The sequence below is a fragment of the Notolabrus celidotus genome, chromosome 10, assembly GCF_009762535.1.
Source record: "Notolabrus celidotus isolate fNotCel1 chromosome 10, fNotCel1.pri, whole genome shotgun sequence".
NCBI lineage: Eukaryota > Metazoa > Chordata > Actinopteri > Labriformes > Labridae > Notolabrus > Notolabrus celidotus.
In genome coordinates this window covers 22,299,382-22,315,609 of record NC_048281.1, presented here as the reverse complement: position 1 = coordinate 22,315,609, position 16,228 = coordinate 22,299,382, and the positions used below count along the sequence as shown (strand labels likewise).

The window sequence follows — 16,228 nt, the reverse complement described above, 5'->3', positions numbered from 1 at the left end:
TAAACGTTATCAGCAGTTAGCCGTTACAACTAACATTCCCATTGTTTGTTAGCAGACGTAAATACAAAGCAGATGACGTGTTTTTTTTTACTTCTTAAGAACAGGTCCAAACTCTTCTACTCCCTTCAACACACACACACACATAGAAGATCCAAGTTACATAAGTGTGTTTGATTTGTGTATGTGAGCAGCAGGTTTGAGTAATGTGGAGTGAAACCTGGCATTAGAAGGATTAGCAGTCTAAGAACACACAGGGATCTGAGTGCAGACAACAGAGGAGAGAAATAATGCTAACGGCAGCAGTACAGATGAAGAGCACATTCTGAAGTCTGAGGAGAAATGAAGGGTTGCAAACATCCACTAATGTTGGACTCTAAGATGTTCATGCATTGGTTTGTTACTTATTAGGCTATTATTATTATTATTATTATTATTATTATTATTATTATTAGTGGCGATTCCTCAAGTTGAAAGTAGAGTTGTAGTGTGGACAATTTCCATTTCCTGTCATGAGCTCACCATCAAACATTGGTCCCATGTTTTAAGTTAAATTTGAATTTAAGCAGCCGTCTGTAAGGTACATGTAGCTGACTAATTTAGGCACATTCACTGTCAAAGTGTAAACAGTTTATTTAATTTGGGTTTAATTGCTGTACAGTTGAACTTTTCACATGTTCCCTGTGAACAGAGGTTAGGTTTACTTACTATGTCAAATGTGAAATTGGCCAAATTTGCCCTGGTTGTGTGTATTGTTATGATTGTCTCAGGGAGAGCATCATCCAAGTTTTAAGTAGGATGTATCTTTTGTATTAATTCCGTTTGAAAGCAATTGTCATAAATAAATATGCAGTTTTAAATATCAAGTGTTTTTCTTATTTTGCATAAGAAATGAATATAACATAACAAATGTGATAAGAGTATCACCAATTAGGTGTGCGGGAAAAAATATTGGTATCGGTAATCGACAAATGAGTTGTAAAATGTCGGCATATCGGCCAAAAATCCAATATTGTGCATCCCTAGAAATAATGAGATATGAGATCCCTGAGACCAGGATGATAAACTGTTATGTTTCAGCTTGCTTAGACTGAATACAGCTCCTCGTGAGCAAGCAGACATGTATTTTTCCGAAAGTGTAGTACGCCTTTATATAGAAATGTATGAGATGTGACTAGAAAATGGCCATTGAATTAATGTCACTAATGTATATATTTAATTTGTTAAAGACATCCAGTAAGAGAGGCAGTCTGCAGCTCCTGCTATTAAACACAGTGATGGCTGTGAAAGGCAGCCTGTGGGGAACCATGTTAATTTGAGGCCTGACGTTTTTCTTTTTCCCTTCCTTTGCTTTTTGAGAAACAATATTATATTGTAAGTATTATTGTTTGAAGAACGAATGCCACACTGCAGTGTTTAGTCATTGTGCTACATGTTCCCTCCAAATGGAGTTGTGGTCGCCTTTGTGATCTGGAAGTGTCATTTGACAACTTTCATCCATCAGTCCAATTACAACAGTGAAGGACTGTATCACTGGAGCCAATCATATCCAGGGATACCACAGCGTAAAGCTACTCGCAAGCAAGCAGGTCAATGTTTGGTGAGAGCCACTGAATACAAGGAAACTCATCACATGCTCCAACCGTTTCTGCACAAGCTCAAAACAGAGCATAAGATGTGTGCATGGCGTGCGCAGCTCTTCAACATCCTCTCGCATGAAAGTCACAAGCTTGCGCATGAATCTAATATGTTCCCACAAGATCTGAGGGGATATACTCATAAACATACACACCTTTCATCACACACCTTCTTCGTTCTGGTATCTTTGAGGAGATAATACAATGACAGAGGTTTCACACAGACCCACAAAAGAAACGAGTCATTTCCCTTTTATGCCCGAGTCTGCATCCCTCTGACACACTCACAAGCTGCAGGTGCACTCAGTCACATTAGCATTAGGTGTTGAAAAGTGTGTATTGAAAAGGAGCATTCAACATAGAAGCGAGATTAAGCTGCTACAATAACTCTTGGTGGCAAGTAAGAAAACAATTACAAGGAGATGGTTAAGCCCGATTCAGCCTTCCCTGGATGATTGGATTGGAATAACTCTTAAGATATTTAGGATGGAAAAAGTGACCTATCAATTAAGAATCCAAATGGACAAATTTTACCAAATTTGGAACAACTGGATTATATTTGTTACCCCCAAAAGAGCAGATTTTATTTGATCTCACTGGTAATATTGTTTTGTAATTTAACTATTTAATTTCTGTCTGGTTATTGACAGGGGTTTTTTTTTACAGCAGTGGCAGGTGACCACCCCAAATTCGTGTTCATAGTTCCATGTACACTGGCAGAGTTTATCCCGAGCAAATTGTCAGGTCTGTCCATAAGAGGTCTTTGTGTATCCGCTATTATTGTTTCTTTTTCACAATTGCTGGGAAATTTAAGTTATCAGAGAAGTGTGGACACCATAATGGATGATCAAGCTTTGGATTGCCATGACCTGGATGACTGAGAACCTTTACAGACATGTTGTTTTAAGAAAATAGTACATTTTCTGTAACGTTTCTAACAACCTAAATTTGGAGTTTTATCAATTTAGAAAAGATGTTAAGTATTAAAAAGGATAACACTACAGATCATGTGGTGTAATTTAAGATGCTACTCAAACTGGTAAGGACATTCAGTTATAGTGTTGTAAAAAGGCTCTATGTACAGTATTAGTTTGACTGTCTATGGCCCTTTAATATCTGTTTTGCTCTCTTTTGCCAAGTGTATAAAACAAAACAGAGGAGGGGATGTGGAGTCCTACTGAACTTTTATCTCTAACTTTATCTATTTTGATTTACAAACTTTTCTCTATATGAATAATGTCTTCAGTAACCTTGACGCAAATCTACTTTCTCATCTGTCTTTGACAACTGCAGGCTAATTGACTTTCTTTTAGGGCAGAAAGTGCGACAAATCCATAAAGATGTCAAAATGTGTCTTATTTGAGCAATACTTTATGCATAAAGTTCACCATCTTATCACTGAAAAAGGTCAAAGGCCACTTAGAAAAGCTAAAACAATTTGGATCAAGTTGAGGTTGTTTTAACGTTAAGATAAACAACCAGGAAAGGTCTAACAAATCCAAAACTTTAGAGCCAAAAAGCTGTAAGCTCTGACCCATTTCCCTGCAGTCTCATTTGTGTGCGTGTGGTTGTGTTGTTGTGTTGTTGTGTGCAAGTGTGTGGGTGTGTGTATACGCTAATACAAGATTACAGGTGAGAAAAAGAGGACAGTATAGAGAGTGGATTATCCAGTGATGATTCAGGCGTCAGGGCTTAAATCTCTGAGGACACTGGAGCTATCATGAGCACAGCTTAGCTAAAAACAAACAAATTGTTGGCTGGCTCCAAGAGTTGGGTCTTAATCAGGGCCCTTCATGGAAATGGCCATAACATTTTTTTATTCAGCATACAGGAATTTTATGAGTTCCTAAGAGTAATTGTAGGGATGCACAATATTATCGGCACATTATCGGCCGATACTGGCTTTAAAATGAATTATCGAATATCATCCAACATGCCGATATCAGCCGATATAATTACCGATAAAATAATGGGCTGCTGCACACATGTTGGTCTCACGTTTTAAGTTAAATTTGAATTTAAGCAAGGTACATTTCTGTAAGGTACATGTAGCTGACTAATTTAGGCACATTTACTGTCAAACAGTAAACATTTTATTTAATTTGGGTTTAATTGCTGTACAGTTGAACTTTTCACATCTTCCCTGTGAACAGAGGTTAGGTTTACTTACTATGTCAAATGTGAAATTGGCCAAATTTTCCCTGGTTATGGGTTTTGTTGTGATTGTCTCAGGGAGAGCATCATCCAAGTTTTAAGTAGGATGTATCTGTTTGTATTAATTTTGTTTGAAAGCAATTGTCATAAATAAATATGCAGTTTTAAGTATTAAGTATTTTTCTTATTTTGCATAAGAAATGAATATAACATAACAAATGTGATAAGAGTATCATCATAATACTGTACGCTAATTCCAATAAAGAAGAGAATTGATGATCTCTGCAATTAGGTGTGTGGAAAAAAATATCGGTAATCGTCGAAATGAGTTGTAAAATATCGGCATATCGGATATTGGCAAAAATATCCAATTTCGTGCATTCCCTAATTAATTGTCTAATGATGATGTTAAAGATGCCTTGATAAGGTCTTATGCTATATTTGAGAACCCTCACTAATGAAGGGGAATACTACATTTGATACAGCTTGCACACTTGCCAGCTTATACTCATTCTTGCAAATGAACAAGGAGAAATGGTATCTGAATGGTTACCACAAACAAAGCCTATAACATATGACATAATAGCTACACAGCAAAGTGAGGGCTTCCAAACATATGGCTAGAACAACAAAAGTCTGATACAACTTGTCTGTCAACACGTGTTATTACTGTAACAACAATCAACACTGCCATCTTCAGGCTTAAAAAACACACTGACACACTGTCCCCTGACATCCACTTTAAATACATACTTAATTATTTAGCTTTCCTCAAGTAAAAAGAGTGAGGGATTTGAGAGCCCTGTCACCCTCAGCAGCCTTTAAATAAACAACAATAACTTTAAGTTATTAACTCTATTAACTCTAAGGTAGGATGTGATCTTAAGCACTTGCACTTCTCTTATGAGGCTACATTTTTAACTAACTGATGGAAAGTTTTATTATATACTCTTATTAGTAAACCTGAGGCCCTGCTTACAGCTGACACCAATATACAGTAAGCCTAGGGTGACCAGATCACAGATGGATGGCTCCACACTGCAGTTTGAGGAGGCCTTGAGTACACACAAGCTTGTTTGTAAAAATAACTCTGCCTGTCACTGGTTCAGTGTTCACAGGCAAACAGCCAAAGTTCAATGACATTTGAAAATCATTTAATTACTCCTTACTAGGGCCCAAACTGTATTAGTAGTAAATAAAACATGTGATGTCTATATTAGTCTGTTTCAAATATGTTAAAAAAAAAAAGCCATCATCACAGGAAAGATAAATAATAGCATCAAAATGTCAGGGATTCTAAACTGCTGAACATTAGTACATGTCCATAACTTCCCATTAACTCTTCAATTACCACACAGATGAGGAGTTATTTAAATATTATGACTGCTATTAAGATGTTTGAGGGGTTTTTTTAAACATTGATGTTGCTGTATTATGGTAGCTCTGCTGAAAGAGAGAGACATGCTTTTACTAGAAGTAGTAGAAAATGCAGTGAGACTTCAGAGATCAAAGCTGGTAAACACTGCCATCCTGTGGTAAACACATGAGCCACTGATGCTCCTACTAATTCAACCTCTGCAAAAGACTTTAACAGAAGTCCCGTGCCGATTATTCACAAACTATGATTTTAGTTTACCTAACTTATCAGAAATGTCTGACATGTGACAAAACTCAGGTCTCAAAGAAAAATAGTGGAGTCGGTCTCTGCATTTGTCTTTCTCAATGTCCTTGGCCTGTCTTTCAGTCACTTTTTTTTCTGTCTTCCCGAGTCATCATTTATGATTTACATCCACAAACTGACTGTAAAAATCCCATATTTAAATCACTGTGAGTGCGTTTTTCATACTGTGTATGCTCATAAGAACCTGGTGCAATTTTATTGCGCAATAACATACCTTACTATCGATTAATGAGATAGAAGTGTAGAAGTATAAATAGAATATCTCTTATATTTGCTATATTTTACCTTATCTTATTCTTATTTTCTATTATATTATTATTGTTATTATTATAATTATTATTATCATTGTATTTTTAACTATGTAAGTACATTGTAGTATTCTCCTGTCCCGTGTTGTAAGCTGCTGGGACAAAAAAAAAATCCCTCAATGGGGGATTCATAAAGTATATCTAAATCTAAATCCAAACTCTGTAGGCTCTTTTTTCTCATATCTGAGACAACTCACTCCAAGGGAGTTTGATTAGTTTTCCTCAGTGCCTTAGTGAAAGTTACATAAATTGAGTAGAATTTGCCATTACTCTAACCAGTTAGATGTTCAGCTCTCACAAACCCCAAAAAACTCAAATCCTCTCATCAGGCCACTCTTAAAAACTAATCTGGACATGGCAAATATAGTCATTAAGATCATCAACAAGCTATAAAGGAATTTGAAATCAAACACGTGCACTGATTTACTACATCTGTACACACATGCTCATGAAATCCTAAAATTTTCTCCCAACATTTCCTGCAAAAATAGATAAAAGGCGTTTTTCGACCACAGAAAATTACCCCGGAGCTAGGGACTTTACCCCTGAACTACATGCATTTCGACCGGAGGAACCAGGGTCTAAATCTAGTTCAGGGGTAGATAATCTCCCCCCTGAAAAGCCCCTGCTTGAGGGGTAGTACTTTTCAAAGGTCCTGGGACTTTCGGCTGAACTTGATGGTGTTTGTGGAGTTTACACAGAGGGAGTTCCTGGGAATGCATACTAGTTTAGTTTTTTATTAAGATTTCAAAATATTATTTAATATAACTTTTTCTCCATATGTCACTGGCCTGATTTGCACAATCTCCCTGGGACTTCAGCCCGTGGTTGAAACGCAGACAACAATAGGGGCAGAGGAACCTTTTAGTTCCAGGGAAAGTAGTTCTGGGGGCTAAAAGACCCCGGAACTCTTGGTCGAAATGCACCTATAGGGTCGACTTCATGTTGATGTACTGTCCTGACCTAACTTATGTTAAATTGCAAATGAAAAACCTCAATGGGAGTCACTGCATCTCAAATACTATAAAGCAACCAGGCAATAAAGATGTAAACATGGCAGTTATTAAAGCAAAGGTATAACAGTTAATCCATGCAAAGTCAAAGGAATTAATTTAAAAATGAAAGCTTTGTTTGTCTTTGTACATGCAGCCCCTGCTTTACAAATTAAACCAATGTCCTTGACACATTGGTCACTCTCAGCCATGGCCCTTTATTTCTAGTCTGCCCACTCACTCACATTTTCTGTCTCTCTTCAGCTGTCCAGTCCAAAAAAGACAAAGGCCAAAACTATTATTTGAAAAAATACTACAGCTCATAGATACAAAAGATTTCTCTAGAGACTTAGCTAAAATGTCAAACTGTCTCCATCCATGCCAAGTGTAGAACATTAAGAAGTGGTGTAATCATTTCATAGTAGCAAATATATAATTTCAGAAGAGGTGGCACCATAGTGTTTAAATTTAGTAGCATGTACAAGAACTGACCGCCAGCAAACACACAAGATACTTTGTTTTTTGTGTGTTCATATTTCTTCACAAACAACCACATGACCACAAAACTCTAACTATACCACTACATGGAATTCAAAATCTAGAACATTTCCTGCAGATGTTTTGTTTGAAACCAAAACATCATGGACCTCGAATCAACTAGAGTCAGATTTGTTCTGTAAAATGCTACAATGAAACAAATTGCCCGAATCGATTTATTCTTACAGTTAGCCCATCACTGTCTTTATGACTTGAACTCACTGCTTTGTAACCTCAAGAACTCTTACATGACTGATTCTCAAGTCTCGGATGGTGAAGCACATGAATGGATAAACAGCATTGAAGTTTAATTGCAGGGAAAAATAGGGAGGATTTAAAGATTATAAGTTGTTAAAATAGCTTAGTTAAATAAATAGATCAAAAAACGTTGTACGAAACACATCCTATCACAATATACTTACACAGAAACTGACATAATCTAAAAATGGCTTATTCCAAGCTAATGAATTGCTCCAACTCCAAGCGGATTTAAAAAGGAACTATACATCTTGCAAATAAGAAAGAATTTGAGGTATTTATCAAGGACATTCTTCAAAGAAAAGCTTGCTAACCCTGCACTGGTGTTGTGTCTTCATTGAACTAATTCTGTATGCCTGAAAGAAGCATTCACAGTAGTGGTAGTAAAGTTATTGTAACATTCAAAAGGCTCTTTTATGCCTTTGTAGAACAGCCTCAAAGCCATCATGTGACCCACACACCTTCAGAATGTGAAGCCTGGTTTATGTGTGCTGTTCCCAGCCAACAGGAGGCAGTACAGGACTACTTTTAAAAGCAAACTCAAGACCTGCCTTTTTAGTCTTGCTTTTAACTGAGTTTTATTCTGAACAGTTTTATTTATTTATATATTTATCTATTGATTTATCTATTTATTATCTACTTCAAATTTTAGTCACTTTTATTCTACTTTATTTATTTATTTATTTACTTACTTATTTACTTATTTATTTATGTATTTATTTATTTTAAGTAAAGCATCTTATTTTCTTTGAATGGTTTAATATTTTAGTGTTTTATTATCTTATACATTTATTTTATTTTGGTGTTTTTAATTTCATGTGTTCAGTTTTAACATCTTATTTTACCTCCAGTGTCTCTCCTTAAGATATCATGAGAGCGTCTTTTTTTCTTAATTTATTCTATTTTAAGTTGTTTTTATGTACAGCACTTTGTGTTACAATGCCATTGTATGAAAAGCGCTTTATAAATAAAATCTGATTGATTGATTGATTTACAGAGTAGACAATTATGTATAAGCAGACTATAGTTCTATTTCAAAACAGTATCAGACACTGTATCATTGGTGCAATCTACATACAACTACATTTAAACACAGACTTACTATGTCTAACAAAAATGTATTTCTTTTTAGTGTAACAACTATAATAACTTATTTTTAGTGTCTTTGGGTGAAATTCCCGAATAAATTTAACATGTTATAAAATGTAAGTGCAACATAAGGATGTTTAAGTACCAGATACGCACATGATGAAGGGCAAAGTGTTCCTGCTATATTCATGCTAATAAGAAGAAAAGCATTCGGCTGAACTATTGAGGGGAAAAAGGAGAAAAAACAAAACTTCCCCCCTCCCTCCAGCAGCCTTCCTCATTCAACCACAGCATAGAGAAGAGGATTAGCTCACACAAAGCAAGAATGAATATCGGACCCTATGGGAAAAGACACTCGCTGGATGGAGCACTCACGTCATCACAGGCAGAGTAGAAGGGCTGGAACTGTCGGACATTATTGACCTCAGCAAAGCAAATAACACACAGTTATCTGATCGGTATGACACTTCATGAGCATCACCCGAGAGATTTTGAACATGCCCACCCCCCCAGTGTATACTCTTTTGTGAAGCTAGGCTAACACTTGTTAAACTCGGGCTTTATATCCATGATATAGATCTTGTCAGCTTGTGTCACTCTCCAAAAAGGTACATTTTTCAATATGACAAGAAGTGCTGTAATTTGAACTCTATTATGATACAATTTTGTCTGTCGGTATCTGCCACTCTGAGCTTCGATGCACTTTGCAGTTACCAAATCTGGCTTTATTTGGTGCCTTTTTGGTGCATTTTTCTCATGCCTTTAGTATATATGTCGCTTTGTTCCTCTCTAAAATAATAACAGTTGATTAATATTTACAATAAGAATAATAGTTTGTTGGTTGTCGAGCAGTTTTCTTTTATCTTGTTGTGTTAAATCCACAAACTGTACAAAAAAAGAAATGATAAGGAAAGAAATGGAAATGCTATCAGCTTAAGCAAAGTCATCCAATGCATTCCCTCTGTGTGTGTGTGTGTGTGTGTGTGTGTGTGTGTGTGTGTGTGTGTGTGTGTGTGTGTGTGTGTGTGTGTGTGTGTGTGTGTGTGTGTGTGTGTGTGTGTGTGTGTGTGTGTGTGTGTGTGTGTGTGTGTGATTCCTGGAGCTGACTGGACAGTGTTCTGGCCACAGGAATGCCGGCCATGATTCAGCAAATTGCCTGCATGTTTAGGGGGATGACAGTGGCAGGGATCATGATTTCAGACACCAAACATGCATTATACAAAAAGCATCATTATTGTGTTATACTGTGCTGCTGTGTTAAATACTTGATTTTGATTTGTCACACCTCCATTACAATTAATTGTAGCTAGCTATTAATTGTATGGATGTCCCAGTCCCGCTCTCAACAATCCGACCTGTCACTGTGAGCATTTCTTAATTGATCGAGGACTGGCAATTTGAGCCGATCATCTCACCTTGATCATTTACATCAGCTGAGCACAATTTGTGGCAGAATTCAAGAGTGTTTTGAGTGTGGCTTACTGTATATACTTATTAATAAGTAATGAATAGTCCTCACTTCAATGTGGAACTCCAGCCACTGCTCAAACTTTACTGAATGAACATGCATGTGCACAACCGGCCAAATTACAGCAACATCAACTGCTTTACAGCAGCCTACAGTAACTGTCCAGGGACATGTGGTGCAAAAAGGAAAAAACATATATCAAACACATGACACTTGGTCAGTTAGCATTAGCAACCACAAGGCCAACATGTAAGCAGTGTGGAGATGTTTTAAATTAGAAATTGAAAGCAATCCAACAGCCATCTGCAATATATGTAATTAGGGTTGCAAAATTCCGTGAATTTTCAAAGTTGGAAACTTTCCATGGGAATAAACGGGAATTAACCATGAATTTACTAAATTGAAGGTTGGCACTTAACAGGGAACTTAAATATAGTTGGGAAAAATATATTTTAGCATAATCCTGACTAAAACAACCAGATTTCATGCAAGTACAGTTGAATATCTATGCAATTCCTCAATAACAGATGATTTCTAGAATCCTGCAGAGGCTTGAGAAGCTTGAGGGAAGATGCTTTTTTATTTGCATGTTGAATGGGACTTTGTCGGAGGTAGAGGGGCTCTTTTCATTTAACATTTTGAATGGGACTATGTTGGGATTGCATTTTTGTTCATTTTTGAATGAGTTGGGTCGGGGGGATGAGTAATACTTAACTCAAAATTCATGTTTTTGCTCTTCAATGAAAGAGTTGATTGGTCAATAAAATATTTAATACTTGATAAAGTTCTACTTACAAATAAATCTGTTTTAATTGGATTATTTTGGATGGATGTCTGCTTATAACAAAACAAATATTTATGCTTGGATATGATACCTTTCCATTAAATTACCCTCAATTCCCAGTTAACTCCCATAAATTCCCATAATTCCCATGGAAATTTTCCAGTTTGAAATATTTCCAAAATTCCCCAGCTTAACCTCCCATGGAAATTTACCAGAAAGTTTCCACCCCTTTGCAACCCTATATGCAATACAGTCTTTCCACAAGGGAATAGCAGTGGAGCTGTGTTGAATACTACCTATTTGAAACATCTAAAAAGTGTAAATGCAACAGAAGTCACTAAAGGAACAGTAGAAAGGCTGCTCTGCCGACAAAACGCTGGACTTAATATAGAGGAATAAATATTCTTGAGAGAACGAAAAGACCAAAAAGACTACAGAGAAGGTTGAACTGAGATTATTTGCAACCCCTATTATAAGCATGAATGTCCAAAATTCAAATGCCCCAATAATAAGTCTGTACGACCTCAGAAATACAAAGCAACTTAGTTGTTACATCTCACTTTTTACTAATTGCTGTTTCAACCTTCATTCCTTAATTGAGATTTAAAACATGTCCATCATGCAATAATTTCAAATGTTAATTTGTGTAGAGAGTATGCTGACTGATGCACTTAAAATCCCTTGCAGAAAGGCCAGTGAATAAACATTTAAGAACAGCTGTTCAAAACATCTAATTGCCTCTATCCTGTTTTCCAGGTACACAAGCACTGGAATATAAACAACAGGACTTTCACTACACTATGGGTGTGTGTGTGTGTGTGTGTGTGTGTGTGTGTGTGTGTGTGTGTGTGTGTGTGTGTGTGTGTGTGTGTGTGTGTGTGTGTGTGTGTGTGTGTGTGTGTGTTGAGGGGGGTGGTCGGGCAATATTCTCATAGATAAAAGGCAGGCTGAAAACACAATCCATTATCATCCATTACAAGCCATTAGTTTCCCCGCCGCACTCTTAAGTGAAACAGTTCTGTTTATTGATGGAAACCATCAGAAAGAAGGGGGCAGGGACTAATGAAATCAATGGTCTATCTGCACCAAGCATAAAAATGAGCAAGAAACAAATACACTTGGTGATATATAAAGCTCTGTGCCCATGGCTCTGAACCGCTCACCGTCTCCTTGCATAGTTTCATTCTGCCATTCATGCTTTGAACACTTGGCTAAACAAGACAGAAAATATTCAGGAACATGTGGTGAGACCTCCCTCCCTCTCCCTCTCGTGCAGCACGTTTGGTCTGCCATGTTCTGGTGTTCTCTGGCTTGGTCTATGTGGTAGGAACGGGGGAGGTGTCAGCAGCAAAACAAATAACAAATGCTGTTTGCTTTTGGTGAAACATTTTTTGAAACAACAGTGATGTGCAACTGTGGGCAAATCAAAGATTTTCATAAAGAGGCAACTGTTTACTAGAAAAATATTTGTGAATGAGAGTGAATGTGTGAGTGAAACTGAGGAAAACTATGCCTGCTTGGAAAAAGAATATTACTTGAAACTGAGTGCATTTTTACTCATCACCTAGGTGCAGTTATGGAGTTCAGCTTAAATTTGTGAAAGGATAAAAGAGGTTATGCTCAAAATGAAATTTTAGTTTTGAATATTCAATATAGATACATGCATTTTCTCAAAAACTGATGAGTCTATTGATTATAACTGTTTATAGAACAGCATGTCATCTGAGAACACACTTCATTACTTCATCTACAAGTTCAAACTATGTATGCAAAGAGGAACCCATAAATAAATAGGGATGGGCATCTGAAGCAAAAATACTATTAATCGTACAGTTGCCCCCCCAACTCCCACTGCCTCACTAATAGTTGCTGGAGATTTCTGTTAAGCTAGTCTAACCTGGAAAAGTTGGTACTCTACCTCAGTTTTGTTTCTTTTTTGGAAGACGTTCCTCACAAAGCTCTGAAGAAGGAGTTATTTCTCCAGTTCCAAATCTCCCAACACTCCAACTGTTTAGTGAGCAAATGAAAATAATGCTTCTTCTTTTTTATGATTCATTGGTTAAAACACTGCTTTCAGATGGAATCCAGCTAGTGTGTGGCAGTTGTATCACATTACAGGTGAAATAATAGTAAAAACACATATTTAAGGGATAATGTATGGTTAGCAGGTAGTTATGGGAAACAGAATTCCAACAGGGTGACAAGACCCTGACGCGAAGTAAGAGAGCCGGATAATAAAATGGGATAATAGTTGCATGAAGTTTTCGATTGTTCATAAATCAACGACTATTCAAATATTCGAAAAAGCATGACTCATCTTGAACACAAACCAGATCCAGAGGGGCCAACGCCTTCTCTGGGCCCATGCTCATTTGAGATCGACTGAGGTGAAGAAGATGAAAACTGGTGAGTCATCATTTGAAATTCTGTTTCATGTAATCATGGAGGCCACATCCTAAATGCTCCAAGAGTCTTTGTACCAATCTGACCTGCCTGCAGAACCTACTTGAGGCTCACTATAATTGTTGAGCAAATTTTGAAACATAGAATATGATGAAGGAGACCTAAAACTGTTGGGCCGTTGACACTCTGCATCATGTAAGTATGGTAAAACATGCCACTTTTTAAATTATTGCTCTTAGTCTCCAAGGTTCCTAAATGCTCAAGAGTGTTGTGAAAAGATAAGGTGATGAAACAGAGCAGTAAGCATGAGTCTGTCCCATGTTTTTTAATGTGTTGCTGGCATCAGACTCCATGAAATGTGTAGTTTCGATGTCTGATGGTCTCAGTGCTATTTTTTATCACAATAGCGTTTCAATGTTTTATCAATCATCCCATTCTGTTGTAACCCTAACCCATTCCCAACTTTTCTGGAAATGGGGTCGCAGTTTTAGCAATGAGAACAAATCGGTTGCAGCCACATTTTCTGCTTTGTGTAAACTTTTCAGCAGGAATGTCCAGATCAGCTTTTTTGGCCCAAATCCTGAGCCTACTTTTTATTATTGTGTACAGTTAGGCAAACTCAGGATGCTTGGTTACAGTGGGGCATTTGAGTTCTTCTGCAAACTGTGCCCAGTGACAGCTGATGTAAATGATTGAGATTATAAGCTAATGCTCATACAAAAACAATTTCAAGAGCCTTCATATGGATGGTTGAACCACACATTTTCAGGTCTATCAGAACAGTAACAGTGTTGCATAGTTATGTTTAGTCTGGCTCCATCTGGTCCAGTCTGCTGTGTCCTCAGTGGTCTAAACAAGCTTCAGCAGACCTGACTACGTTGGGTTAGGTCAGGTTAGGTCACTTCCTCAGTGTGTTGTTAATTTTGGGGATCTCGTTGATCTCATCACAATGAGCACCGGGCACGACACACACTGGCTCCCTGCGCTGCCAGGGGAAAGATTACATTCAAAACAGACAGCATTAGAGATAGCCATCATGCTGCCAACCAGCCCACATTCCCCTGAGCTTTCACACATTGGAACCCACACACACACATAGACACACTACAGCTGCATCCACAAAAACAGCAAGCAGCATCCTTATTAAAAACTAATCTCTACTTTCGCAAAAAAGAGGCTCTAGTAAATAAATGCTATCCAGTTTGGCAAAAAAATTCTACCTGGCTCAACTTTAACTGCGACACATCTTTACTGGCACCTTGTTAGCCTGTCAAATACATGCAGCACCTACACCAAAACAACTCCTTGTATTATTTATTCAAAAAGGCCTGTTTCAGTCATGACTAGGGAATGGGAATTGATAAGATTGTATCAATACCAAAGTCATTATCCAGTCTGCTTATTGATCCAATTCTTAATTTATTCCCTAATTAAATATTACAGACTTCCTTGGTGGAGAGAACTAGGCCTATAAAGTAGGGGTGGGGAATATGGCCTAAAATGTCTGTAAAACTGTTTTATAACACTGTTACACTGTGACAAAGTACGTGATTATGCATGTTCACTTGCTGTGCCCCCTCAGCCAAGTTTGCGAGGCCATACTCAACTTATGTCTGTGCTAAGAAAGAGAAAGAGTTGTATTTAAGTCACTGTGTGCTCAGTTCTCAGTACAGGTGCATTTTGACCGAGAGTTCCTGGGTCTTTTAGCCCCCAAAACTACTTTCCCCGGAACAAGAAGGTTCCTGTGCCCCCAGAGTTGCCTGAGTTTCGACCGAGGGCTGAAGTCCCTGGTAGATTGTGCAAATCAGGCCAGTGACGTATGGAGAAATGTATATTATATAATATTTTGAAATCTTAATAAAAAACTAAACTAGTATTCATTCCCAGGAACTCCCTCTGTGTTTCAACAACTGTGTAAACTCCATAAACACCGTAACGTTCAACTGAACGTCCTAGGACCTTTGAAAAGTACTACCCCCCCAAGCAGGGGCTTTTCAGGGGGGAGATTATCTACCCCTGAAATAAATTTAGACCCTGGTTCCTCCGGTCGAAACACACGTAGTTCAGGGGTAAAGTTCCTGCAGTCGAAAAAACGCCTTACGTTATATTTTCATACTGAATCGGTGTGATCTGAAAATGTTGTGTCACACCTGCTTCCCTGTTTGTATCTAAAGACATTACTACTGATAAAACATGCAATTACCTGGCATTGCTGTTTCAACAAATTAATAGCTGGGGACTTTTATTGGGTGGAATTTATTGTAAATGTTAAGTGTTTTAAGGCCTTGTGTAGAATTTATAGGAAACTAAATGAATTTTAACCAAGCTTTAGCAGCGCTATCGTCAATTGGTTTCAGTCGTTACTTTGACTACAGGTAACAACCACAACCAGCAATTACCTTGGACTAAAAGCAACCAAGTGAGCAGTTGAAACAAACTTTCAAGCATGTAGAGCCTTTATAACAGAGATGCATATCCTGACAGCACTGATACTTATGCTGAACGGCACTTTAATGCGCTTCTTTGCACTTTTGTATAACTTATATGCCCCTTGTGGTGTATTCTTGTTGTCATTGTCATGCTATCGGGTATTGTTTCCATCTGTTATTTATCTTTATCATTTGTTATGAACTCTGTTTTGACCTGCTGGGGACTACAGACGAAAAATCTAATAGAATGATGGCTAACTCTGGCATATTTATATGGATGCTACGCTGAAATGTTCATTAATATGCACCGTGCCTTTAAATTAATTAATAAATAAGTAAATAAATAAAAGAACTTGCCGGCATCAAACTTGGCAACAAAAGAGCACAAGCATAGCTGACCGCTGTGCCACTATTCACTTTCATTGTGAACACTGACACCCGCTCTGACACAAGGGGGAGGTGGTGCTCTTTGGTTAGCAAGCATGGCTCTG

The 16,228-nt window shown here is 37.5% G+C and overlaps 1 protein-coding gene across 2 annotated transcripts in view; it reads right to left on the bottom strand.

Moving 5' to 3' along the window:
• Nucleotides 1-16,228, bottom strand: part of LOC117820611 (TSC22 domain family protein 1-like) — a 41,339-nt gene that overhangs the window by 13,294 nt on the left and 11,817 nt on the right. Inside the window, exon 2 of one of the 2 annotated variants that reach the window (XM_034694438.1) lies at nucleotides 13,908-14,293. The exons of the other annotated variant lie outside the window; for it this stretch is intronic. Coding sequence (XP_034550329.1) covers nucleotides 14,215-14,293 — 79 coding nt within the window. The 3' untranslated portion in view covers nucleotides 13,908-14,214. Of the gene's footprint in view, nucleotides 1-13,907; nucleotides 14,294-16,228 lie in introns of those variants that run through there. 2 annotated transcript variants of the gene reach the window in all.